Raw genomic sequence first — 25,148 nt, 5'->3', positions numbered from 1 at the left:
TGGAGATGCCTTGCAATTTTTCACAATTCCCTCTTGTCCAGCTGCTTCGAGGAAAAGGCGTCTTGCTAGTTATTCTTTCTAGTCCGGTGCCTTTGTAGGAGGGATGGAGACATATCTGCAGGCCAGATGATGAGGACAGGGTCAAGCTGCCACAGGACTTTACACAGAGACCGTCCCCAGGAAGCAGCTCCCATGGCATATTGGACTTCTGCTGCCCTCGTTCCATCGGATCATCAGTCCTTGCACTAAGGACTGAGCTCTGTCGGTTTTTCAAGCTCTGGAAATGGGTGTAATTTTCAAGGAGGGATAGGAGACTTCTTAAAACTGTTCTTCCTATTTTGAAGAGTTGATATATTTTTTCAAGAGAATGTTGGAGCCAGACAGACACAGGCCTTTACTACACCCTTCTCTTTCATTCTTACTTTTGTAAAGGTTAAATTTAGTGTCCGGCTAGAAGTGACATCAGCCCTAAATTGGATATTAGTATTGTGGTGGCTAAGCTTCCATCTTGTTGGCGGCGTCTTCAAATGTTCACAGAGCTAAGAGTCACCCTCTTTTACCACATCTCATCCATCTCCCCAAAACCCAGGACTCCAAACCCTGTGCTGCCAATCCCACTGGCCGCCTGATCCACATTGCTCCTCATGCCAAACCACATCCTTTCTTGCAGGGCCATCAACCTCCTCAGGCCTGCTCCCCTCCCGTGTGGCGGTGTGAATGACAAATATCCAGCACTCAGCATCCAGACGGGACCATCTCAGGAATCCTCCGTGCTTCTGGCAAGCTGCCTGCCCATCCCCAGGCACTTGCCGTATCCGAGCTGTGCGGGTTCCTCAAGGAGCACAGCTGCCTCCCGCGTGCTCTGGATCTAAATGGGAAAGCCAGATCTGCTTCCATAGCTTGAGCTAAGAGGCAGGATGCTTGAGCTATTGCCAATAAAAGAGCCTTACAAAAGAGAAGACAGCACACAAACCTCCCTGGCGTGCCAAGAGGTTTGGTCTCCGAGCTCTACTTTGATGCCTGTTTAGGGGCTTCACGTTAACCAGTAACAGGATAGCATAAATGCATAAACCTTGCAAAAGGACCGGCAGAGGTTGTGTGCCTTGAGCACAAAGTCTGGTGGGAGATGCTGGCTTGATCTCTACTTCCAAATGCCGGGGTTGAACACTGAGATCAGTCACCTGCAGCAGGAGTCCCCTGACGCAGTATGAAAGCAAGAAGAGGGACAGGCACCCTGTCGTGTTTCAACATCCCTACATCTGCTGTGACCAGTGCAGGTAGGTATTTGCTGATACGGGATTTAGCATCTTAGCTGAGATAAGAAAGTAAACATGTAGCTTGACAAAATGAGTTCAGGCATGAATCTATGCAAGCCTTTTGAGATACAAATGCCGCTAAACATCCTTACCCGTAGCACGTAGACGGCTAGAAAAATTTAATGTCTGAAGTCCAAGGTCTGTGAACATAAATCACAAGCACCTCTGGATTTTCAGTGCCGTCAGGAGTATACCCCAGCAGCAATCTTGAGCGTCTTGCTCAAGAATTTGTGCGTGATCCAGTTCCTGCTGTTTGATAAAGCCACATCTGCCACTGGGCCAGAAGTCTCTCATGTGTTCCCATCAGTCAGCCCTTCTCTTCCCCCTCACACACAAGTCAAGCAGCATCTACAGCCACTCGTAGGTCAAATCGAGGCAGCTACGGAAGATGTGGGGGGTAAGGAAGACTGCGGAGAGAAGGGGGGGGGGGATTCAGGGATGAGTGAAGGGATTCAAGGAGATGGGACAGACAGGACACACATGAAGTGAGGGGACGACAATAACTGTGGTACAAATTGTAGTGGTCTGTCCATCCATTCGGTTGTGCATCTCCAGTCTAAGTGGTGTATTTGGGGCAGAGGCAAATGACCTTCGAATGGAACAAATGTGTGGATATAGCCAACGTTGAAGGCATTGGGTTTTTTTAATAGAAATAACAAAACTGTCTTAACATCTAAGAATAAAGGGTAGTGAATAAAGCTCCCGGTTCTGTCGCAGGGTTGTCAGTTGTTCTCTAGGACTGGCATCTCTCCAAATGTCACGTGGATGCTTAGCACATCTGAAAGACAGACGACAGTAAAAAAGCTTTATTAGTGACAACTTATTCTCTCAAGAATATCTTATTTTCCCAGGCAGGTCTCAAAGACAGAGATAAAGGTCTCATGACTTAGTGAAGCAAGTGCAGTTAAATATCCTAGGGAGAAACTGTGCCTATCATTTCCGATTCAGATTTCACCGAAGTGCAAAGAGATTTGGTACATAAGGCACTCCAGGTTTACCACGGAAGGCAACGCTCACATCCTTTAGGATTTTAAAAAGAGCTTTGTTAGAGAGGAAGAGTGTTTGCAGATTAAATCCCACACATTAAACACGTGCCGTATGAGTGCGTATCTAGGAGAACTGGAAGCCACATTTTCTACCTCCCAGAAATATCCCCCGAAACTCCAGGCCGAGTCAAAGGCCATTAAAGTGAGGGTGGCTGTACAGAGAAGAAACAAGTTATGGGAAGAGTGTGAGGTGATGACACAGAGACTAGCGGGTCACCATGATTCTAGCTTGTGTTCAGTTTCTCAGGACACACAGCTCATTAAACAAAGGGCAGCCTAAAGCAAGGGACAGCTGACAGCACTTGAAACAAAGACTAAGCCAGGAAGGTGGTGGGGAGGTAGGGAAGAACATCAGCCACAATAATTTCCGCACATTTAAAACTGGCCATAGTGGTGTCATTTCATTTCTGCCCTTTGCAGAGGTACTTCAGCTACAATTGTATCTCTGCCTACAACCGAAGCTACCATCCACTATGTATGGTGCTATACGGCTCACATAGGCATCTCAGGGGTTCATATAATCCGTTAAGTCACACTGTGCTGTGCAGGAGCCCTAATGGCAATTGCTTCAGCAATGCACACCATCTCCTACTCCATTTCTGCAGGAACTGCATCCACCTCACTCTGCACACAAGCCTCAGTGGCTGCTGCTTCTGGACATCTGTGTGTGTGTCTCGCCAGAAATTAACTTCAGTTGCCACAGGCTGCACAAGGAAGGTCCTTGACAGTAGTATGGCCACGACCTGGTTTTGAATTAGGTATAAGATCTAACACGTGCTGGTTTTTAATTTGACAAATCAACCTTTGTGTTATGTGTAAGACTCACTGCAGTCTGTACTTCCGGAATACGTTCGTCGCTCGTCTCCTCTACTGTCAATTCTGTTATGGGCAGCTTCTCTGGTTCTGAAGGCTCCTCCTTTACAGATATCTCTTCCTTGGAAGTGACTGCTTTGACGCTGTGAAACTCTGTCGTGTGATGAAGATTCCTCTACTGTCCCCTCCACTTCAGGTATTTCTTCATGGTCTTCTACAGCTGCTTTTTCACATGCCTGCCACTGGCTTTCGTCTCTCAATACATCTACATTTTCACATCCTTCTGTGCTTTCTTTCACTGCAGCAGGTACTTCATTTCTCTCTGAACCTTCGGGTAGAACACCCTCTTCGACTCCGTTTTGGCCCTGAACGCTCCCTGCGCTTCCCTGGGGCTGGAGGCCATCCTCCTTGTGTTCTCCTTTTTCCAAGGACTGTCCAGGCAAAACAGTTTCCTGGCCTACAGTGTTCCCATCTTTAGCGTCAGCTTTCACTTCTGACTCAATGCCTTGTACTGTTGTAATTATAGCTGCTGACCCGGGTCTTTCACTAACCAGCTGTGCTACACCTGCTAACTTTACTCTTTCAACAACTTCATGAAGAACTTTTTGTGTCTGTTTGTCTAATTCTTTCGAATTTTGTTCAGCGGCCTCTACTTCTTGTACAGGCGTCACTTCCTCTGTAGGATCTGGGGTTTCTAACAACGGTGAAACAGCAGAAACCATCTCAGCTGTCTCCTCAGCAAGGGACACTTCCATTGTTTCTTCAGTGCAGGAAGCTTCTGCCGTCTCCTCCGGAGCTGTCACTGCTTCTGAGGTCAGCTCTAGCTCACTTGCTGTGGTGTCATCACTTACAGCCTTTCTCATCTCTGGCACTGTCTTAGCAGCTACCACTGCTTCTTCCACAGGAACATCTGATTCAAATGTTTTCTCAGTTTCTTTCTCTTCCTTTTCTTTTGCCTGCTCAATGCACTCTGTCAGAGCAGCAGATAGCCAAGGTGGTGACCTTGCTTCGGTACCGGTAACCGCCCTTTCCCCTTCCACAAGGGCAACAGTAACTGCATGTACCAGTGCCTCATGTGCTTGCTCAACTCTTAGGGTCTCCTCCAATTTTTCTGCTCTCTCCTTCTCTGAGGTTTGTTCTCTCATCGCCTCAGCATCTTTCGCTTGTTGGCCTTCCATTTTCTCCTGCTCTGCTGCTTCGTATTCAGATAAAGGAACAACAGCTGGAATATCCAAATCTTCTTCGGTTGTTTCTGCCATGTCTTCTCTTGCTTGTTTAAGATGACTTGGTGCTGGCTTTCCATCTGACTTTTTCTTCCTACGCCCAGGCATCAGTTTTCTAAATGGAACGAATGATTCGTCTTTTCCAGGCTCACCGTCCGACATTGAATGCTCAAGGCTAGATCCCACAACAGAGTCTTCCGTTCTCTCTTCCATTCTGGTTTTGGATCTCCTTCTTGGAGCGACTAACCTTTTAAATGGTGCCCGTGTTGAAATAGCTTCCGCTTCGGATGGGCTTCCAGCTTGTTCTGGGGAAGAATTCCCTCGTCCTTGATCGCTCTCCTGAGAACTAGTAAGAACTGCACCTGTTGCCATTTCTTTGTTCTGTCCAGACTCGTCTGTTTTTTGGCTTTCTCGACCAAGCTTATGTTCAGTGTCTTCATCAGATGATGATGATGATGATTTCCTGGCTCTTTTCTTTGAAGAACCTCCACATAAAAAAGCTTCCCAGAACACAGAGGTGCCAACCTTTTTTTTGGGCTTTTCTGTGCTTTTCTCTGGTTTCTGGTCCATCCCATCTTCTTTTAATTCTCCCTGATATTCATCAATAGTATTTTCGGTTGCAGACACTGCAACACTCTTTGTCTTATCAATTTCTTCTTCTTTATCACTTGCAGAAGGTCTTCTGACACGCTTCTTGGGAGTCACCATCTTTTTAAATGATGCCCAGGGCGTAAGACCTTCTCTTTTGCGCGCCACATCTGCAATAGCAGCGTCTTCATTTTCAGTGACCTGCATTCCGTCTACAGATTTCTCCAAAGAAGGAATTTCATTCATCTGCTCAGGAGAAGAAGCAGAACTCTCCCCTTTTTGTTCCTCTGGGCTATCTGGGGAAGCTGGTAAGTGCTGAATTGGCTCACCCTGTTCCCCTAACTTAGATTCTTCTCTTTTGCCTTTCTGCTTCTTTCCAGACAGTTTTTTTAATCCAGTACCCATAAAGAGTTTCTTTAAAGGGCTGCCTTGCAGTTTATTTTTTTCTTGAGAAGACAGCAGTTCAGCTTCATTTGTGATACCTTCTGGAGGCCTCTTTCCAGCTGCCTCTTCAGGCGTTATTTCTGTGGTTATTTCACCTGGTTTGATAGTATCAGTCATAACTCTGCTAGTTTTTCCCTGTAATCCTTCACCAGTGGGTTTGATAGACTGTTGATCGTCCTCTGTGTCAACTGAGCATTCAGAAGTAGAAAAGGACTTCAATCCAGGAGCACCCAGAGTCAGTTTTGTCTCATGTTCTTTGCTTTCTTTCTTCTCTGTGGTTGTGTCCAGAGCTTCTCCTTGTGTGATGTCTTCTGCTGTGGGTGATATTTTCAATTCTGCTTCCTCTGTTCTTTCATCAAATGTTTCTTTCTCTAGCGGAGCACGTTTATTTCCTTCTCTTCCTTCAGATTTTTTAAGCTGTTCACTAGAAATTGCAATTGCCAAAGACCCTGCTTCAGGTCTCTCTTCAGAGGATATTTCAGTTCTGACATCTATTTCACACTTCCCTGTTGACTCCAGTTTGTCTCCCGCCGGTAGGACTTCTGAGGATGTTTTCAATTCTCCATTCACAATATCAGAAACAACAGCTACCACTGAGCTTGTTTTTAGCTGCTCACTTTCTTTTTCTCCTTCTTCAGTTTTTTCTTCCTTTTTACCAAGATCATCTGAGACTTCCACCAGTTTTCTTTCTTGATCATCTCCAGCTTTTTTCTCCATCGCACTTTCTTTAACAACTGCTGCTGTTACAGCCTCTTTTTGTTCCTGCTCATCATGCTTGATTAGCTCTTCCTTCCCACTTGCTTCCACTCCTGTGTCTGCCACAATCCTTTTTGACGGCTGTTTTTCATCTTCACTTTGCTCCTTCTCATGCTCTTCAGTAGTTACTTCTGTCACGTTCCTCTCCTCATCTTGCTCCTCAAACTCAGATTTCTCCTCCTTTTCACTGGTTTCAGTTATTAACGTTGCCCCCTCTTTTTCTTGCCCATCTTCTTTAGTAGGAGACTGTAGTTCATCTTCTTTAGGCTTCCTAAACCTCTTCTTTTTTCCAAATCGAGTCCATCCCCGAGTAAAAAATTTTCTTAATGGCGATGCAGTATCAGTGGCTAAGGCAGCTGACTGAGAACAAATCTCCTTTGCTTCTGGTGTTTTAGGAGATTCATCTTCTGTTTTTTCATTTTTCAGTGTGTCTTTGGTGTTGTCTTCTGCAGAGAGTGCATCCTCAGGCATCGCTGTTTCTTCTGAGCCGACTTCTTTTTGATCACCAGCTCCTTCAGGGACTTGTGTTTGCTTTTTTACAGTAAGCAGTTGAACAGGCTGAAAATCAGCAGGTTCTGATTTTCGTGTCTTCTTCACTGTGAATCTGAACGCCCAAAATTTAAAAACCTTTTTAAAACCCAGATCGTAAGACTGTGGCTCAGATGCACGGTCTTCTGCGTCTTCTTCCAAAGATGGCAACTGCTCGACTGTATGAGCATCCTCTTTCTCAGCATCTACTACACCGTCCTTGGTGCTTGAGTCAGACGGACTTGCCTCCATAGTTTCCGTGTCTTCTTTCAAAGTTGCACTGGAATGTTCTGTTTGTCCAACTGTGTAAACAACAACAACAAAAACCAGTTAGTTTCCTTCTCAATTTAATGCTATAGGATACCATTATATAAATATATATAACTTTTTTAATGTGTTTTTCTTCATTTTTATCGAACCTTCCTAAACATGCTTGTTTAATTATCTGCGTGCCTCTTCTGTGCGCTACTATTAATTTTTTTTAACGACTAGTTTTTGTTCTAAGGTTGCTAGAATTCCTCTTCTGCCTCAGGTCATTGTATGGGTCTTTCCGAAGTTTATTTGCAAATGCACCTCTCCAGCTTACAGCCTCTCATTCTCCTTCCTTCTTTTGCAGGTCTTTTTGTGGGGTTTTGTGTTTGTGGTTTTTTGTTGTTTGTTGGGTTTTGGTTTTTTACTTCAAGGCAAACGTATGTGAGAAAATAAAAAATATTTCTATGCTATCATTACTCAAAGAATGTACAGAAATTATGTAATGATTCCTGAAGCAAAGCTCCGTATACTTTCCGGGCGGAGAGAGACCTCCGAGAGAAAAAAAAAGAAACCAAACCGAAAAACTGTGCTGACCTAAAATGATGACAAGAAAAGAAAAGCTCATTTTACAGCTCCTAACGATGAGGCTCCTACGTTGGGGCATTCTTGAGAGCTCCTAACGATGCACAATGAAAACCAGATTAAAAATTTTCTTTAGCAAAACGACTGCATAAGGAGTAACATAGACACCACAGGCAAACTCACCACAAAGGAGATGTAGCTCCACCTGCACGAACTAGACACATGATAGCTTAAAACACTCCCGCCTACCAATAAGGAGAGGTACTCCGTCCCTTCAAAGAAACGGTGATTTGTACTACAAGCTAGATGTAGTTCTTGCAAAGTGTCCTGTAGAAGCAGTTGTGTTGCGGTGAAAATCCAAGTTTCCACAAGGATTATTAAATGAGGAAAGCCTCAAACGATCTCACTGTGCAACCCTATACAGAGATTGCTTTTGCAAAGCAGTTTAACCTTTAATTACTAACAATAAAAGGAAATAAAAAAGTAGAGAACCCTTGAGGAAAAAGGCTCAGCATGTGATAAGCTCATTAAACATCGAGTTTAATGAAAACCCTATTGTAAACAGCGGTAGGATGTCTCGTCCCCTACTAACTGATTCAAATCACGTACAGTCCTCCCCAGGGTCAGCTCCAAACAGACCAGGGCTTCTACAGGCTCTGTGGTCAATAGGTGTTGTAAAGCTAAAGTACTTTGCATTAATAAACCTCCACTATTTGTTGAATTCATTCACTAGCTCTAGCAAAAAAAACAGGAGTGAGGAAATCCAACAGCATACAACAGCAAGCCGAGAGAAACTCTGATGTCAGTTAGTTATCATTAGGAACAAAAGTGGGGTTGGTTTATTTAAATTTCATAATGCCATTTTGTTTCCCATAGAACGATAGAAGTTTGTGCAAAACCAGCAGTGCAAGATGTCTTTTCCTTTGAACTCTTTGCTCCTCCAAATACTACTACCTTTTCACAAAGCCCAATCAGTTTATGGTGCCAGCTCTCACACTTCAGTGGCTCACGCGCTACTTTCTTAAATGAGATGTACGGAGTTCAACGGACACAGCGTCGAGGTTTTGGTATCACAGGCTGGGACCCTGCCGCCACACGTGCAAGCAGACACCCCCCCCCCCGCCACGGCGTTAATCTCCTCTGGATTTTGCTTCATTGAAATTAAAACAGCTCTAGAGCAAGAGCTTCGTTTCTCTCATGCAAACATTTTTACAACATATCACTGACGCTAACTTCTGCATTTCCTTCAATTTCAGCAAGCTTAGCTCTTAAGGTATTTTACTGCATTATTGCCCGATCAACGTAAAACAGCATCATCGCTGCGGTCACTCCCTTTCCTTTCCGTTCCTCAGCTGCAGACACTGTCAGATTCTGGGACGGCAGAAAACCCCCTGGTTAGCGTCTCCAGATTTAGCACAGCCTTGTGCTGCAAGGACCGCATCAAACGTCTGACTGAGGTGACAGGAAATTTTAAAATCTCCGCAAGCTTGCCTTGGAAAGGGTTCTCGCGGTGACAGAAATGTCGAAGCCGGTCCTTTTCAATGCTCCCGCACCGCCAGGAAATCCCGAGTCGGTCAAACAGCACTTCGGAGAGGCGGAGGCGCGCTCCGGCACCCACACCCCAGCGAGTCGCCCCGCGCTGAGGCACTGGGCCCCCGGTTGCCACACGCGGAAACCCCGGCAACGGGGAGACAAGAGAAACAATGCAAGGGGCTTCCCCGCCGCCGCCGCGCCCCTCGGCCCGGCCCCGCCCCTCGGCCCGGCCCCGCCCCGCCCCTCGGCCCGGCCCCGCCCCGCGCCGGCTGCTGACGCGCGTCTGGTCTCTTCCCGCCCCGCCGCGGCACCGGCACCGCGCGCAGCCAGAGCCGCGCTGCCCCGAAGGAGCCCGCTTGAAATTTTCACCTGGACTATTCGTGTCGTTTCCCCCGAAGGGAGGAGAGGGCGGGCGGCTCGGCAGGAAGAAACAGCCCCTTTCGAAACGACAGACCGCCTCAGCTCCCGCTTCTGGGACGCTTTCTCGGTGCGGTTTGCCACAAAACATCCAGACCAAACCTCCAGAGGTGCGAGTTAAACGCCCCAAGGAGTTCACCCCTCCTAAACAACAAACACGTGAAACATTGCTGTTTCTCCACACTGAAACTCAGTGTGACGGAGGCTTCTCAGGACATCTGCCTTCCAGGACAGCAGCTGGCTTGGAGATGCCTTGCAATTTTTCACAATTCCCTCTTGTCCAGCTGCTTCGAGGAAAAGGCGTCTTGCTAGTTATTCTTTCTAGTCCGGTGCCTTTGTAGGAGGGATGGAGACATATCTGCAGGCCAGATGATGAGGACAGGGTCAAGCTGCCACAGGACTTTACACAGAGACCGTCCCCAGGAAGCAGCTCCCATGGCATATTGGACTTCTGCTGCCCTCGTTCCATCGGATCATCAGTCCTTGCACTAAGGACTGAGCTCTGTCGGTTTTTCAAGCTCTGGAAATGGGTGTAATTTTCAAGGAGGGATAGGAGACTTCTTAAAACTGTTCTTCCTATTTTGAAGAGTTGATATATTTTTTCAAGAGAATGTTGGAGCCAGACAGACACAGGCCTTTACTACACCCTTCTCTTTCATTCTTACTTTTGTAAAGGTTAAATTTAGTGTCCGGCTAGAAGTGACATCAGCCCTAAATTGGATATTAGTATTGTGGTGGCTAAGCTTCCATCTTGTTGGCGGCGTCTTCAAATGTTCACAGAGCTAAGAGTCACCCTCTTTTACCACATCTCATCCATCTCCCCAAAACCCAGGACTCCAAACCCTGTGCTGCCAATCCCACTGGCCGCCTGATCCACATTGCTCCTCATGCCAAACCACATCCTTTCTTGCAGGGCCATCAACCTCCTCAGGCCTGCTCCCCTCCCGTGTGGCGGTGTGAATGACAAATATCCAGCACTCAGCATCCAGACGGGACCATCTCAGGAATCCTCCGTGCTTCTGGCAAGCTGCCTGCCCATCCCCAGGCACTTGCCGTATCCGAGCTGTGCGGGTTCCTCAAGGAGCACAGCTGCCTCCCGCGTGCTCTGGATCTAAATGGGAAAGCCAGATCTGCTTCCATAGCTTGAGCTAAGAGGCAGGATGCTTGAGCTATTGCCAATAAAAGAGCCTTACAAAAGAGAAGACAGCACACAAACCTCCCTGGCGTGCCAAGAGGTTTGGTCTCCGAGCTCTACTTTGATGCCTGTTTAGGGGCTTCACGTTAACCAGTAACAGGATAGCATAAATGCATAAACCTTGCAAAAGGACCGGCAGAGGTTGTGTGCCTTGAGCACAAAGTCTGGTGGGAGATGCTGGCTTGATCTCTACTTCCAAATGCCGGGGTTGAACACTGAGATCAGTCACCTGCAGCAGGAGTCCCCTGACGCAGTATGAAAGCAAGAAGAGGGACAGGCACCCTGTCGTGTTTCAACATCCCTACATCTGCTGTGACCAGTGCAGGTAGGTATTTGCTGATACGGGATTTAGCATCTTAGCTGAGATAAGAAAGTAAACATGTAGCTTGACAAAATGAGTTCAGGCATGAATCTATGCAAGCCTTTTGAGATACAAATGCCGCTAAACATCCTTACCCGTAGCACGTAGACGGCTAGAAAAATTTAATGTCTGAAGTCCAAGGTCTGTGAACATAAATCACAAGCACCTCTGGATTTTCAGTGCCGTCAGGAGTATACCCCAGCAGCAATCTTGAGCGTCTTGCTCAAGAATTTGTGCGTGATCCAGTTCCTGCTGTTTGATAAAGCCACATCTGCCACTGGGCCAGAAGTCTCTCATGTGTTCCCATCAGTCAGCCCTTCTCTTCCCCCTCACACACAAGTCAAGCAGCATCTACAGCCACTCGTAGGTCAAATCGAGGCAGCTACGGAAGATGTGGGGGGTAAGGAAGACTGCGGAGAGAAGGGGGGGGGGGATTCAGGGATGAGTGAAGGGATTCAAGGAGATGGGACAGACAGGACACACATGAAGTGAGGGGACGACAATAACTGTGGTACAAATTGTAGTGGTCTGTCCATCCATTCGGTTGTGCATCTCCAGTCTAAGTGGTGTATTTGGGGCAGAGGCAAATGACCTTCGAATGGAACAAATGTGTGGATATAGCCAACGTTGAAGGCATTGGGTTTTTTTAATAGAAATAACAAAACTGTCTTAACATCTAAGAATAAAGGGTAGTGAATAAAGCTCCCGGTTCTGTCGCAGGGTTGTCAGTTGTTCTCTAGGACTGGCATCTCTCCAAATGTCACGTGGATGCTTAGCACATCTGAAAGACAGACGACAGTAAAAAAGCTTTATTAGTGACAACTTATTCTCTCAAGAATATCTTATTTTCCCAGGCAGGTCTCAAAGACAGAGATAAAGGTCTCATGACTTAGTGAAGCAAGTGCAGTTAAATATCCTAGGGAGAAACTGTGCCTATCATTTCCGATTCAGATTTCACCGAAGTGCAAAGAGATTTGGTACATAAGGCACTCCAGGTTTACCACGGAAGGCAACGCTCACATCCTTTAGGATTTTAAAAAGAGCTTTGTTAGAGAGGAAGAGTGTTTGCAGATTAAATCCCACACATTAAACACGTGCCGTATGAGTGCGTATCTAGGAGAACTGGAAGCCACATTTTCTACCTCCCAGAAATATCCCCCGAAACTCCAGGCCGAGTCAAAGGCCATTAAAGTGAGGGTGGCTGTACAGAGAAGAAACAAGTTATGGGAAGAGTGTGAGGTGATGACACAGAGACTAGCGGGTCACCATGATTCTAGCTTGTGTTCAGTTTCTCAGGACACACAGCTCATTAAACAAAGGGCAGCCTAAAGCAAGGGACAGCTGACAGCACTTGAAACAAAGACTAAGCCAGGAAGGTGGTGGGGAGGTAGGGAAGAACATCAGCCACAATAATTTCCGCACATTTAAAACTGGCCATAGTGGTGTCATTTCATTTCTGCCCTTTGCAGAGGTACTTCAGCTACAATTGTATCTCTGCCTACAACCGAAGCTACCATCCACTATGTATGGTGCCATACGGCTCACATAGGCATCTCAGGGGTTCATATAATCCGTTAAGTCACACTGTGCTGTGCAGGAGCCCTAATGGCAATTGCTTCAGCAATGCACACCATCTCCTACTCCATTTCTGCAGGAACTGCATCCACCTCACTCTGCACACAAGCCTCAGTGGCTGCTGCTTCTGGACATCTGTGTGTGTGTCTCGCCAGAAATTAACTTCAGTTGCCACAGGCTGCACAAGGAAGGTCCTTGACAGTAGTATGGCCACGACCTGGTTTTGAATTAGGTATAAGATCTAACACGTGCTGGTTTTTAATTTGACAAATCAACCTTTGTGTTATGTGTAAGACTCACTGCAGTCTGTACTTCCGGAATACGTTCGTCGCTCGTCTCCTCTACTGTCAATTCTGTTATGGGCAGCTTCTCTGGTTCTGAAGGCTCCTCCTTTACAGATATCTCTTCCTTGGAAGTGACTGCTTTGACGCTGTGAAACTCTGTCGTGTGATGAAGATTCCTCTACTGTCCCCTCCACTTCAGGTATTTCTTCATGGTCTTCTACAGCTGCTTTTTCACATGCCTGCCACTGGCTTTCGTCTCTCAATACATCTACATTTTCACATCCTTCTGTGCTTTCTTTCACTGCAGCAGGTACTTCATTTCTCTCTGAACCTTCGGGTAGAACACCCTCTTCGACTCCGTTTTGGCCCTGAACGCTCCCTGCGCTTCCCTGGGGCTGGAGGCCATCCTCCTTGTGTTCTCCTTTTTCCAAGGACTGTCCAGGCAAAACAGTTTCCTGGCCTACAGTGTTCCCATCTTTAGCGTCAGCTTTCACTTCTGACTCAATGCCTTGTACTGTTGTAATTATAGCTGCTGACCCGGGTCTTTCACTAACCAGCTGTGCTACACCTGCTAACTTTACTCTTTCAACAACTTCATGAAGAACTTTTTGTGTCTGTTTGTCTAATTCTTTCGAATTTTGTTCAGCGGCCTCTACTTCTTGTACAGGCGTCACTTCCTCTGTAGGATCTGCGGTTTCTAACAACGGTGAAACAGCAGAAACCATCTCAGCTGTCTCCTCAGCAAGGGACACTTCCATTGTTTCTTCAGTGCAGGAAGCTTCTGCCGTCTCCTCCGGAGCTGTCACTGCTTCTGAGGTCAGCTCTAGCTCACTTGCTGTGGTGTCATCACTTACAGCCTTTCTCATCTCTGGCACTGTCTTAGCAGCTACCACTGCTTCTTCCACAGGAACATCTGATTCAAATGTTTTCTCAGTTTCTTTCTCTTCCTTTTCTTTTGCCTGCTCAATGCACTCTGTCAGAGCAGCAGATAGCCAAGGTGGTGACCTTGCTTCGGTACCGGTAACCGCCCTTTCCCCTTCCACAAGGGCAACAGTAACTGCATGTACCAGTGCCTCATGTGCTTGCTCAACTCTTAGGGTCTCCTCCAATTTTTCTGCTCTCTCCTTCTCTGAGGTTTGTTCTCTCATCGCCTCAGCATCTTTCGCTTGTTGGCCTTCCATTTTCTCCTGCTCTGCTGCTTCGTATTCAGATAAAGGAACAACAGCTGGAATATCCAAATCTTCTTCGGTTGTTTCTGCCATGTCTTCTCTTGCTTGTTTAAGATGACTTGGTGCTGGCTTTCCATCTGACTTTTTCTTCCTACGCCCAGGCATCAGTTTTCTAAATGGAACGAATGATTCGTCTTTTCCAGGCTCACCGTCCGACATTGAATGCTCAAGGCTAGATCCCACAACAGAGTCTTCCGTTCTCTCTTCCATTCTGGTTTTGGATCTCCTTCTTGGAGCGACTAACCTTTTAAATGGTGCCCGTGTTGAAATAGCTTCCGCTTCGGATGGGCTTCCAGCTTGTTCTGGGGAAGAATTCCCTCGTCCTTGATCGCTCTCCTGAGAACTAGTAAGAACTGCACCTGTTGCCGTTTCTTTGTTCTGTCCAGACTCGTCTGTTTTTTGGCTTTCTCGACCAAGCTTATGTTCAGTGTCTTCATCAGATGATGATGATGATGATTTCCTGGCTCTTTTCTTTGAAGAACCTCCACATAAAAAAGCTTCCCAGAACACAGAGGTGCCAACCTTTTTTTTGGGCTTTTCTGTGCTTTTCTCTGGTTTCTGGTCCATCCCATCTTCTTTTAATTCTCCCTGATATTCATCAATAGTATTTTCGGTTGCAGACACTGCAACACTCTTTGTCTTATCAATTTCTTCTTCTTTATCACTTGCAGAAGGTCTTCTGACACGCTTCTTGGGAGTCACCATCTTTTTAAATGATGCCCAGGGCGTAAGACTTTCTCTTTTGCGCGCCACATCTGCAATAGCAGCGTCTTCATTTTCAGTGACCTGCATTCCGTCTACAGATTTCTCCAAAGAAGGAATTTCATTCATCTGCTCAGGAGAAGAAGCAGAACTCTCCCCTTTTTGTTCCTCTGGGCTATCTGGGGAAGCTGGTAAGTGCTGAATTGGCTCACCCTGTTCCCCTAACTTAGATTCTTCTCTTTTGCCTTTCCGCTTCTTTCCAGACAGTTTTTTAAATCCAGTACCCATAAAGAGTTTCTTTAAAGGGCTGCCTTGCAGTTTATTTTTTTCTTGAGAAGACAGCAGTTCAGCTTCATTTGTGATACCTTCTGGAGGCCTCTTTCCAGCTGCCTCTTCAGGCGTTATTTCTGTGGTTATTTCACCTGGTTTGATAGTATCAGTCATAACTCTGCTAGTTTTTCCCTGTAATCCTTCACCAGTGGGTTTGATAGACTGTTGATCGTCCTCTGTGTCAACTGAGCATTCAGAAGTAGAAAAGGACTTCAATCCAGGAGCACCCAGAGTCAGTTTTGTCTCATGTTCTTTGCTTTCTTTCTTCTCTGTGGTTGTGTCCAGAGATTCTCCTTGTGTGATGTCTTCTGCTGTGGGTGATATTTTCAATTCTGCTTCCTCTGTTTTTTCATCAAATGTTTCTTTCTCTAGCGGAGCACGTTTATTTCCTTCTCTTCCTTCAGATTTTTTAAGCTGTTCACTAGAAATTGCAATTGCCAAAGACCCTGCTTCAGGTCTCTCTTCAGAGGATATTTCAGTTCTGACATCTATTTCACACTTCCCTGTTGACTCCAGTTTGTCTCCCGCCGGTAGGACTTCTGAGGATGTTTTCAATTCTCCATTCACAATATCAGAAACAACAGCTACCACTGAGCTTGTTTTTAGCTGCTCACTTTCTTTTTCTCCTTCTTCAGTTTTTTCTTCCTTTTTACCAAGATCATCTGAGACTTCCACCAGTTTTCTTTCTTGATCATCTCCAGCTTTTTTCTCCATCGCACTTTCTTTAACAACTGCTGCTGTTACAGCCTCTTTTTGTTCCTGCTCATCATGCTTGATTAGCTCTTCCTTCCCACTTGCTTCCACTCCTGTGTCTGCCACAATCCTTTTTGACGGCTGTTTTTCATCTTCACTTTGCTCCTTCTCATGCTCTTCAGTAGTTACTTCTGTCACGTTCCTCTCCTCATCTTGCTCCTCAAACTCAGATTTCTCCTCCTTTTCACTGGTTTCAGTTATTAACGTTGCCCCCTCTTTTTCTTGCCCATCTTCTTTAGTAGGAGACTGTAGTTCATCTTCTTTAGGCTTCCTAAACCTCTTCTTTTTTCCAAATCGAGTCCATCCCCGAGTAAAAAATTTTCTTAATGGCGATGCAGTATCAGTGGCTAAGGCAGCTGACTGAGAACAAATCTCATCTGCTTCTGGTGTTTTAGGAGATTCATCTTCTGTTTTTTCATTTTTCAGTGTGTCTTTGGTGTTGTCTTCTGCAGAGAGTGCATCCTCAGGCATCGCTGTTTCTTCTGAGCCGACTTCTTTTTGATCACCAGCTCCTTCAGGGACTTGTGTTTGCTTTTTTACAGTAAGCAGTTGAACAGGCTGAAAATCAGCAGGTTCTGATTTTCGTGTCTTCTTCACTGTGAATCTGAACGCCCAAAATTTAAAAACCTTTTTAAAACCCAGATCGTAAGACTGTGGCTCAGATGCATGGTCTTCTGCGTCTTCTTCCAAAGATGGCAACTGCTCGACTGTATGAGCATCCTCTTTCTCAGCATCTACTACACCGTCCTTGGTGCTTGAGTCAGACGGACTTGCCTCCATAGTTTCCGTGTCTTCTTTCAAAGTTGCACTGGAATGTTCTGTTTGTCCAACTGTGTAAACAACAACAACAAAAACCAGTTAGTTTCCTTCTCAATTTAATGCTATAGGATACCATTATATAAATATATATAACTTTTTTAATGTGTTTTTCTTCATTTTTATCGAACCTTCCTAAACATGCTTGTTTAATTATCTGCGTGCCTCTTCTGTGCGCTACTATTAATTTTTTTTAACGACTAGTTTTTGTTCTAAGGTTGCTAGAATTCCTCTTCTGCCTCAGGTCATTGTATGGGTCTTTCCGAAGTTTATTTGCAAATGCACCTCTCCAGCTTACAGCCTCTCATTCTCCTTCCTTCTTTTGCAGGTCTTTTTGTGGGGTTTTGTGTTTGTGGTTTTTTGTTGTTTGTTGGGTTTTGGTTTTTTACTTCAAGGCAAACTTATGTGAGAAAATAAAAAATATTTCTATGCTATCATTACTCAAAGAATATACAGAAATTATGTAATGATTCCTGAAGCAAAGCTCCGTATACTTTCCGGGCGGAGAGAGACCTCCGAGAGAAAAAAAAAGAAACCAAACCGAAAAACTGTGCTGACCTAAAATGATGACAAGAAAAGAAAAGCTCATTTTACAGCTCCTAACGATGAGGCTCCTACGTTGGGGCATTCTTGAGAGCTCCTAACGATGCACAATGAAAACCAGATTAAAAATTTTCTTTAGCAAAACGACTGCATAAGGAGTAACATAGACACCACAGGCAAACTCACCACAAAGGAGATGTAGCTCCACCTGCACGAACTAGACACATGATAGCTTAAAACACTCCCGCCTACCAATAAGGAGAGGTACTCCGTCCCTTCAAAGAAACGGTGATTTGTACTACAAGCTAGATGTAGTTCTTGCAAAGTGTCCTGTAGAAGCAGTTGTGTTGCGGTGAAAATCCAAGTTTCCACAAGGATTATTAAATGAGGAAAGCCTCAAACGATCTCACTGTGCAACCCTATACAGAGATTGCTTTTGCAAAGCAGTTTAACCTTTAATTACTAACAATAAAAGGAAATAAAAAAGTAGAGAACCCTTGAGGAAAAAGGCTCAGCATGTGATAAGCTCATTAAACATCGAGTTTAATGAAAACCCTATTGTAAACAGCGGTAGGATGTCTCGTCCCCTACTAACTGATTCAAATCACGTACAGTCCTCCCCAGGGTCAGCTCCAAACAGACCAGGGCTTCTACAGGCTCTGTGGTCAATAGGTGTTGTAAAGCTAAAGTACTTTGCATTAATAAACCTCCACTATTTGTTGAATTCATTCACTAGCTCTAGCAAAAACAATAGGAGTGAGGAAATCCAACAGCATACAACAGCAAGCCGAGAGAAACTCTGATGTCAGTTAGTTATCATTAGGAACAAAAGTGGGGTTGGTTTATTTAAATTTCATAATGCCATTTTGTTTCCCATAGAACGATAGAAGTTTGTGCAAAACCAGCAGTGCAAGATGTCTTTTCCTTTGAACTCTTTGCTCCTCCAAATACTACTACCTTTTCACAAAGCCCAATCAGTTTATGGTGCCAGCTCTCACACTTCAGTGGCTCACGCGCTACTTTCTTAAATGAGATGTACGGAGTTCAACGGACACAGCGTCGAGGTTTTGGTATCACAGGCTGGGACCCTGCCGCCACACGTGCAAGCAGACACCCCCCCCCCCGCCACGGCGTTAATCTCCTCTGGATTTTGCTTCATTGAAATTAAAACAGCTCTAGAGCAAGAGCTTCGTTTCTCTCATGCAAACATTTTTACAACATATCACTGACGCTAACTTCTGCATTTCCTTCAATTTCAGCAAGCTTAGCTCTTAAGGTATTTTACTGCATTATTGCCCGATCAACGTAAAACAGCATCATCGCTGCGGTCACTGCCTTTCCTTTCCGTTCCTCAGCTGCAGACACTGTCAGATTCTGGGACGGCAGAAAACCCCCTGGTTAGCGTCTCCAGATTTAGCACAGCCTTGTGCTGCAAGGACCGCATCAAACGTCTGACTGAGGTGACAGGAAATTTTAAAATCTCCGCAAGCTTGCCTTGGAAAGGGTTCTCGCGGTGACAGAAATGTCGAAGCCGGTCCTTTTCAATGCTCCCGCACCGCCAGGAAATCCCGAGTCGGTCAAACAGCACTTCGGAGAGGCGGAGGCGCGCTCCGGCACCCACACCCCAGCGAGTCGCCCCGCGCTGAGGCACTGGGCCCCCGGTTGCCACACGCGGAAACCCCGGCAACGGGGAGACAAGAGAAACAATGCAAGGGGCTTCCCCGCCGCCGCCGCGCCCCTCGGCCCGGCCCCGCCCCTCGGCCCGGCCCCGCCCCGCCCCTCGGCCCGGCCCCGCCCCGCGCCGGCTGCTGACGCGCGTCTGGTCTCTTCCCGCCCCGCCGCGGCACCGGCACCGCGCGCAGCCAGAGCCGCGCTGCCCCGAAGGAGCCCGCTTGAAATTTTCACCTGGACTATTCGTGTCGTTTCCCCCGAAGGGAGGAGAGGGCGGGCGGCTCGGCAGGAAGAAACAGCCCCTTTCGAAACGACAGACCGCCTCAGCTCCCGCTTCTGGGACGCTTTCTCGGTGCGGTTTGCCACAAAACATCCAGACCAAACCTCCAGAGGTGCGAGTTAAACGCCCCAAGGAGTTCACCCCTCCTAAACAACAAACACGTGAAACATTGCTGTTTCTCCACACTGAAACTCAGTGTGACGGAGGCTTCTCAGGACATCTGCCTTCCAGGACAGCAGCTGGCTTGGAGATGCCTTGCAATTTTTCACAATTCCCTCTTGTCCAGCTGCTTCGAGGAAAAGGCGTCTTGCTAGTTATTCTTTCTAGTCCGGTGCCTTTGTAGGAGGGATGGAGACATATCTGCAGGCCAGATGATGAGGACAGGGTCAAGCTGCCACAGGACTTTACACAGAGACCGTCCCCAGGAAGCAGCTCCCATGGCATATTGGACTTCTGCTGCCCTCGTTCCATCGGATCATCAGTCCTTGCACTAAGGATTGAGTGTCACGGTCCACTCGGTGGACTCGTGATGGTTTGTTTGCTACGATCTTGAAAGTGCAAAATTAAGGTGAACAACACCAAAGGGGATAGCAGTAATCAAACAGTAAAACTTTGTTTTGGTGCCCGTGAAGTGGCACGCGATAGTTAGAGATGGGTGAAAGGAAGGAGAAAAGTAAAGTTAAGTTTATGGAGAGGAGGGAAAGACTTTATAGCTACCACCGCTGATCTCACGATGTCCTAACGGTCCCCTCTCCAGGTGATGCTGCGTCGTCGATCGTTGTGGTCCTTGGTGGGGAAGCTTCCAATTTTCATTGCGAAGAAGTCATCTTTTATGCTTAGTAACACACCTTGTCCAGCTTTGCCTCAGGGGTCTCTGCCCTTCTCAGAATTCATTTATCATATCTCCGCCTTTCTTGAGCGAGGCCATCGCGCGTGCACAGGGCGGAGTGTCCGAGGTGTGGTCAGTCTTGGAGGTGGGCACCTTCAACCAGAACATGTGTTTTGGTAGTATAATGAAGCAAAGTTCATCTAAGTTTCATTATTTCTTCATCGATGTTATGGCAACAGTTGCGATCCATCTTTTTTGACAGTGGCTATGCGATTATCTCTAACAGCTCCGGCTCGGCCCAGGTACCGAACAATAGCACAGCACTCCTTGTACTGCACGGCTCAGGCACCGAAGAACAGCCCTGCACTGCCTGCACCACATGGTTCAGTACTCAGGAGAACAGCACAGCACTGGCTGTGCCACACAGTTCTGCATTCAGGAGCCTTTGCACCACATTCCAGTCCAGGGATCGGCAACTGCGCTCCAAACAGGCCGTTGTCGGGTACCTCACTGTCCATGTCCCCGATGACAATGTTGAGACAATGCTGATCTTCTGACTGACTCTTACAAGACTCCACAACAGATTGATTAGAAACAAATAACAGGAGGGGGATGCACAACAGCGTATCTGCAATGGAACTATTCAAGTATTTCCCAAGTTAAAAAATGGCAACTCTTTTGTCGACAAAAGTAGTGATTCTTAGTCAAGAAGCCAGTGGAAGCATGGAAAGAAATGAACCTTAATAAAGTACTGAAGTATAAAATATCCCAGTGAGATAAACAATGATTAAAAAGATAGGCTTGAAGGCTTTGAAAATAGAGTTATGAGAACCTACCAAAGGACAATGAACTAAAAACTTCAAAGTGACCTGCTAAAAAAATAAAATCTTTTAAAAGAAAGATACCAGATGAAACAAATCAACAATTATATTTTAAAGAGTAAATTAGTTTTATAAAAAAAGATTGTGGCAAGTAGTCTGCAATTAAAAAAATATTAATCATAGGACACAATAGGGAAATTCAGGAGAGCCAAGCTCTCATCATTTTTCTTTATTAAAGCACATTGTATAGCTAATAAACAAGACAAAAGGAAAACAATGTAATTAAAATATATGCAAAGATGCACTAACCATACAAGGGGAACAATGTTATTTTGAAAAGTTAAAAAGCAGTAATGCTGCACTTAGTTGCAGACAAATTCTAGCTTCAATATCCAGTGTTTCCAGAATACTTCTGAAAAACGAGACTTGATGTGCTGTTACACTGCCATCCTGTGGCAAGGCACCTGCAGCTTTCTGTGAACATAAATACAGTTTTCCTGACGATAACCTGCTTTCAAAAAGACAAGACACCATTCTTGTTCTGAAGACGTGAAAACATCAGTAGAGATTTACCTATACCTCAGGAGATGTTGCTGAAAATACACTAACCCTACTGAAATCGCAATCAAAATTTCGCTTCAGAGGGCTCATAACCTCATTGTCTGGAAAGACAATTTGATACTATAGCTTCTGAAACCTAGTTTTCTGGTATTTAAACAAAATGAGTTTATCTTATTCTTTTCCTCATGTTATAAAAATATAATGCTATTATAAATAGATAATCTAGTATGTTGAACATATCGGTACATAATCTGAGATATAAGGGAGTGTTGATGTGATCCTCCTATAAACATCAGCCTGTGTAAATTGAAAACTAAAATTACTCATTAGAAATTCAGGAATCTTACATTTCCTATTAACACCAGACCCTAGGATTGTGCTACTTTGTAGTTCTACCCTTGCTCCAAGTCTCTGCATTAATATGACAACCAAGGCTTGAGTTTCTTAAAACATTTCAAAATCCTATGCTAGAAACACCTTCAAATAGAAAAAAAGTAGATTTCTTTAGATGTTTTGCTGATTTTTAATACAAGAATTTTTTGCTCTTGGCCTACAAGTAAAAATTGTAGTAAACTGTGAAATAAGTCTTCTGCATTACAGAATTTTAGCTTTGGGAAAACTGTCACCCACAATCAGGTGATAAAACACAAGAAAAAAATTTCATGGCAATAATTGTTCCTCTACTCAGGAAAACACTTTAAGACAATAACTATGGCTCAACAAAGTTGATGAGGATAAAGGACATTCTTAAACACACGCAAAAGTTCTCTTCTGAGAAAGGACTTGACTACATTACATGCTTATGTATCCCTCTGAACTAAAGGCACTACTGGGGTCACCATTAGCCGGGGTCCTTATTTCTCCGTGCGGGAACAGAAACGACGCAACACCAATATGATGATCAGGTTGTCCATCCTTTATTTTTCCAATCCTGGTTACATTTATATTCTACTAAGTTCCGTACACGCACTCATCTATCTTCTAATAGGCTACAGGTCATCTACACGCGCTGTTCATGCGCCTCTACAAGCATTTGCATTGGTTAATTGCAATTAGCACGTAAAGCCCAAAACTTGCCAAAACTCCCTTATCTCATACCATGTTTTGCTCAGACTTGTGTGCTTTTGCTGACCACAGGTGTTTCTCACTTATCTGCTATCTTGTGTGTTTTTGCCAGCCTTATTTTGCTGTCCTCGTCTTCGTCCTTGCGTTCTTCTGTCTGCACTAACTTTCCCCCAGCGCGGCCCAGACTCCTACAAGGCACTAACTTTAGAAATAGGGGATGAGTCAAGGACTGAACTAACATGGAAATCTTTTAATCTCAAAGAGTTGAAGCTCTCTGAGAAAAGGCCACAGAAATGTACACTGGCAAATAGGCATGTACAGACATTTATACTGCCAATATCTGCACTTGTAGGGAAAACCAGCTTTCCAAAATAGTTAGACCTTATGACTTGCTTGCAAAGCACTAGAAATTTGGAATGCAAGACCCAATGATCTCAGGATGCAGAGCATCTTGCACAGTTGGTGTCTAAGTTTATTAAAGAAGCTGCTGATTGACTTTAATTTTTGTGACATTTTTCTTATTGATGTCAGTAAAATCTTCTGAGTTGCCCCATAAATTGCTCAAGCTTCAATTTATGTCAATCAGAATGTTTGCTCAGAATACCCAATAACATAAACTGAACTATATTTGACTACGAAGAGAAAATAACCCACTCATCAGTTAAAGTATTATCTTCTGCCAAAATATCACTGCATCTTTAGAGCTGAGTTGCCCAACATCAAATGCTGTTTCTATTTTGTACACTCAAGTGACACCTTGAGGTTGTCCCCTGCATGTGATAGATTTTACCCTTTTGTTGAAAGTTAGGCTCTGAGAAGAACCTTGACCCATTCTACATCATTCTGGAATTCCTGAGAGATTTTCAGAGTACTTCTGATATCTACAAACTTCCTACCTGTATGTTACAATGTTATCATTGTGCATGTCCCTTTCTACTTCCCACACATAGCAAATGCAAGGCCTTCTGTATACAAGCCCTTGCAACTGAAAAATCAGGTGAACACAATGAGCACGTGCTTTTCAATCCACAGAAAATCCCTATACATCCATAATAACTGCTTTAGATTTTTCAGAAGTCTTGTTTTTCTCCTGTCAGCAGAACAGGATTTGCACAGTTGTCTATGCTTTTGTGCAGGATGTGTTACGGTTGCAATATGCTTTCTTTTCTTTGGTCTGTTCCACAGGCTGTCGAAGTACAGACAAAACTCATCCTATTATTGTGGGGGCTGTGAGAGTTCCCAGGCTGGATTTCTTAGATGCTGCTCCTGACTTCCACTGCCTTTGCAATAATGAGCGAAGTCTAAATATTTAAAAAAAAAAATTTCTCTGCAAGGAAATGGAACAAAGGGTATTCATGACACTGACATTGGAATACATATTGCAGCATTTTTAGCTGCAGTGAAAGTGTGATTACTAACCTTAAGAACTGCTTAATATCAGCAGATCATGTTATGCACTATGCAAAGTAATAGGAAGAACTGTAAGACATAGGACCTCATAGGAAGAAACATGGGGGAAAATAATCTTCTTTAGATCAGCATGTCAAACGTTGGCTTACGGTAGCTGTGTATCTGGAATACTCTTAACTCCAGAATAGCGATTTTTAACTATCCCAAGCTGAAGGTACCAAATTTAACATAGACATATATGCTTGGTTTTATCAAAGAATCTATTCTTTATGACTAAGAGCTGCAGTGTTTCCTTCTGTCTATTCCCCCCAAAAATCCAACAAAACATGTCAGCTGAAGACATGAGATGGAATTCTCCTCCAACAAGGGAAACAGACCTGACCACTACTTGCTTGTAGAACTCGGACTGCAAAAATGCCTCTGGTCTTTCACAGGTGTAATGGCCACAGAACTCTTTAAAATGTTCTCGTGAAACAAGTATTCCTGGAAACTTGACACAAGTTTGTACCAGTAATAGGAAAACTTGTTGATGTCTAGTGCCAGGTTTATTACAGAAGGCCTTGTAGCCTGTTACTGCTGCTGACAGGTCAAATCTTAGACAATATCAAATCTGATTTCTGTGTCAATGATCAAATATGACTGGTCTTGAATTAACCATAACTGAGCCTCCCACCTGCCATATGCCACTTACTCTGCCAGGCTCAGCTTTCATCCAAGTTCTAGGGGACTTGCATGATCTTCCCTTTCAACAAATTTGAAAAGATCAATCTTTCTTCAGCCGTGCTGTCAGAAAAGCTATCTAGCAATAGCCCCAACATTTGTCCTTCTAACAGTTACAACCCTACATACCGTGGGATTTTATATGGTGGGCACCAACCCACATCTCAGTCCTGTGAGCCACAGAAGGTTCTCATTTAACCCCAATCCTAATCCTCACAGGAAGTATAATTTCAAAACTGACAGCACTCTTTAGAATTTACCATAAAAGACTCATCTCCTTTCATTTCAGACTGCCTCACTTTTCCACAAGCCTGTTGGTTTGCTGTATCCAGCAATATATTCTACAGTTCCTGTTGTCCCAACTATTAGAATAACTTTAATCATAACCTCAAAGCTTCACTACAGTGAACTCCATCTCTCATTTAATTAGCTAGGAGTCTGCCCCTGAAAGCCTTCTTCCTAAATTACCGGCATACAGGGTCCAGCAATACCGTTAGCTTTACAG

General features: G+C 44.9%; 2 protein-coding genes across 2 annotated transcripts; both read right to left on the bottom strand.

Moving 5' to 3' along the window:
- Positions 1-1,925: 1,925 nt before the first annotated feature.
- On the bottom strand, positions 1,926-7,630 carry LOC141941626 (A-kinase anchor protein 12-like). Its single transcript, XM_074864596.1, is given in 4 exon segments — positions 1,926-2,094; positions 3,189-3,345; positions 3,347-7,016; positions 7,621-7,630. Coding segments are annotated over 4 exon segments (3,846 nt in total). The 3' UTR covers positions 1,926-2,085.
- Positions 7,631-11,666: 4,036 nt separating this feature from the next.
- LOC141941625 (A-kinase anchor protein 12-like) lies at positions 11,667-17,371 on the bottom strand. Its single transcript, XM_074864595.1, is given in 4 exon segments — positions 11,667-11,835; positions 12,930-13,086; positions 13,088-16,757; positions 17,362-17,371. Coding segments are annotated over 4 exon segments (3,846 nt in total). The 3' UTR covers positions 11,667-11,826.
- Between the last annotated feature and the right edge of the window lie 7,777 nt (positions 17,372-25,148).

This window comes from Strix uralensis, chromosome 3 (assembly GCF_047716275.1).
Source record: "Strix uralensis isolate ZFMK-TIS-50842 chromosome 3, bStrUra1, whole genome shotgun sequence".
NCBI classification, from domain to species: domain Eukaryota; kingdom Metazoa; phylum Chordata; class Aves; order Strigiformes; family Strigidae; genus Strix; species Strix uralensis.
Note: the sequence above shows the minus strand (reverse complement) of the source record. Positions and strands in the feature narration are given on the sequence as shown.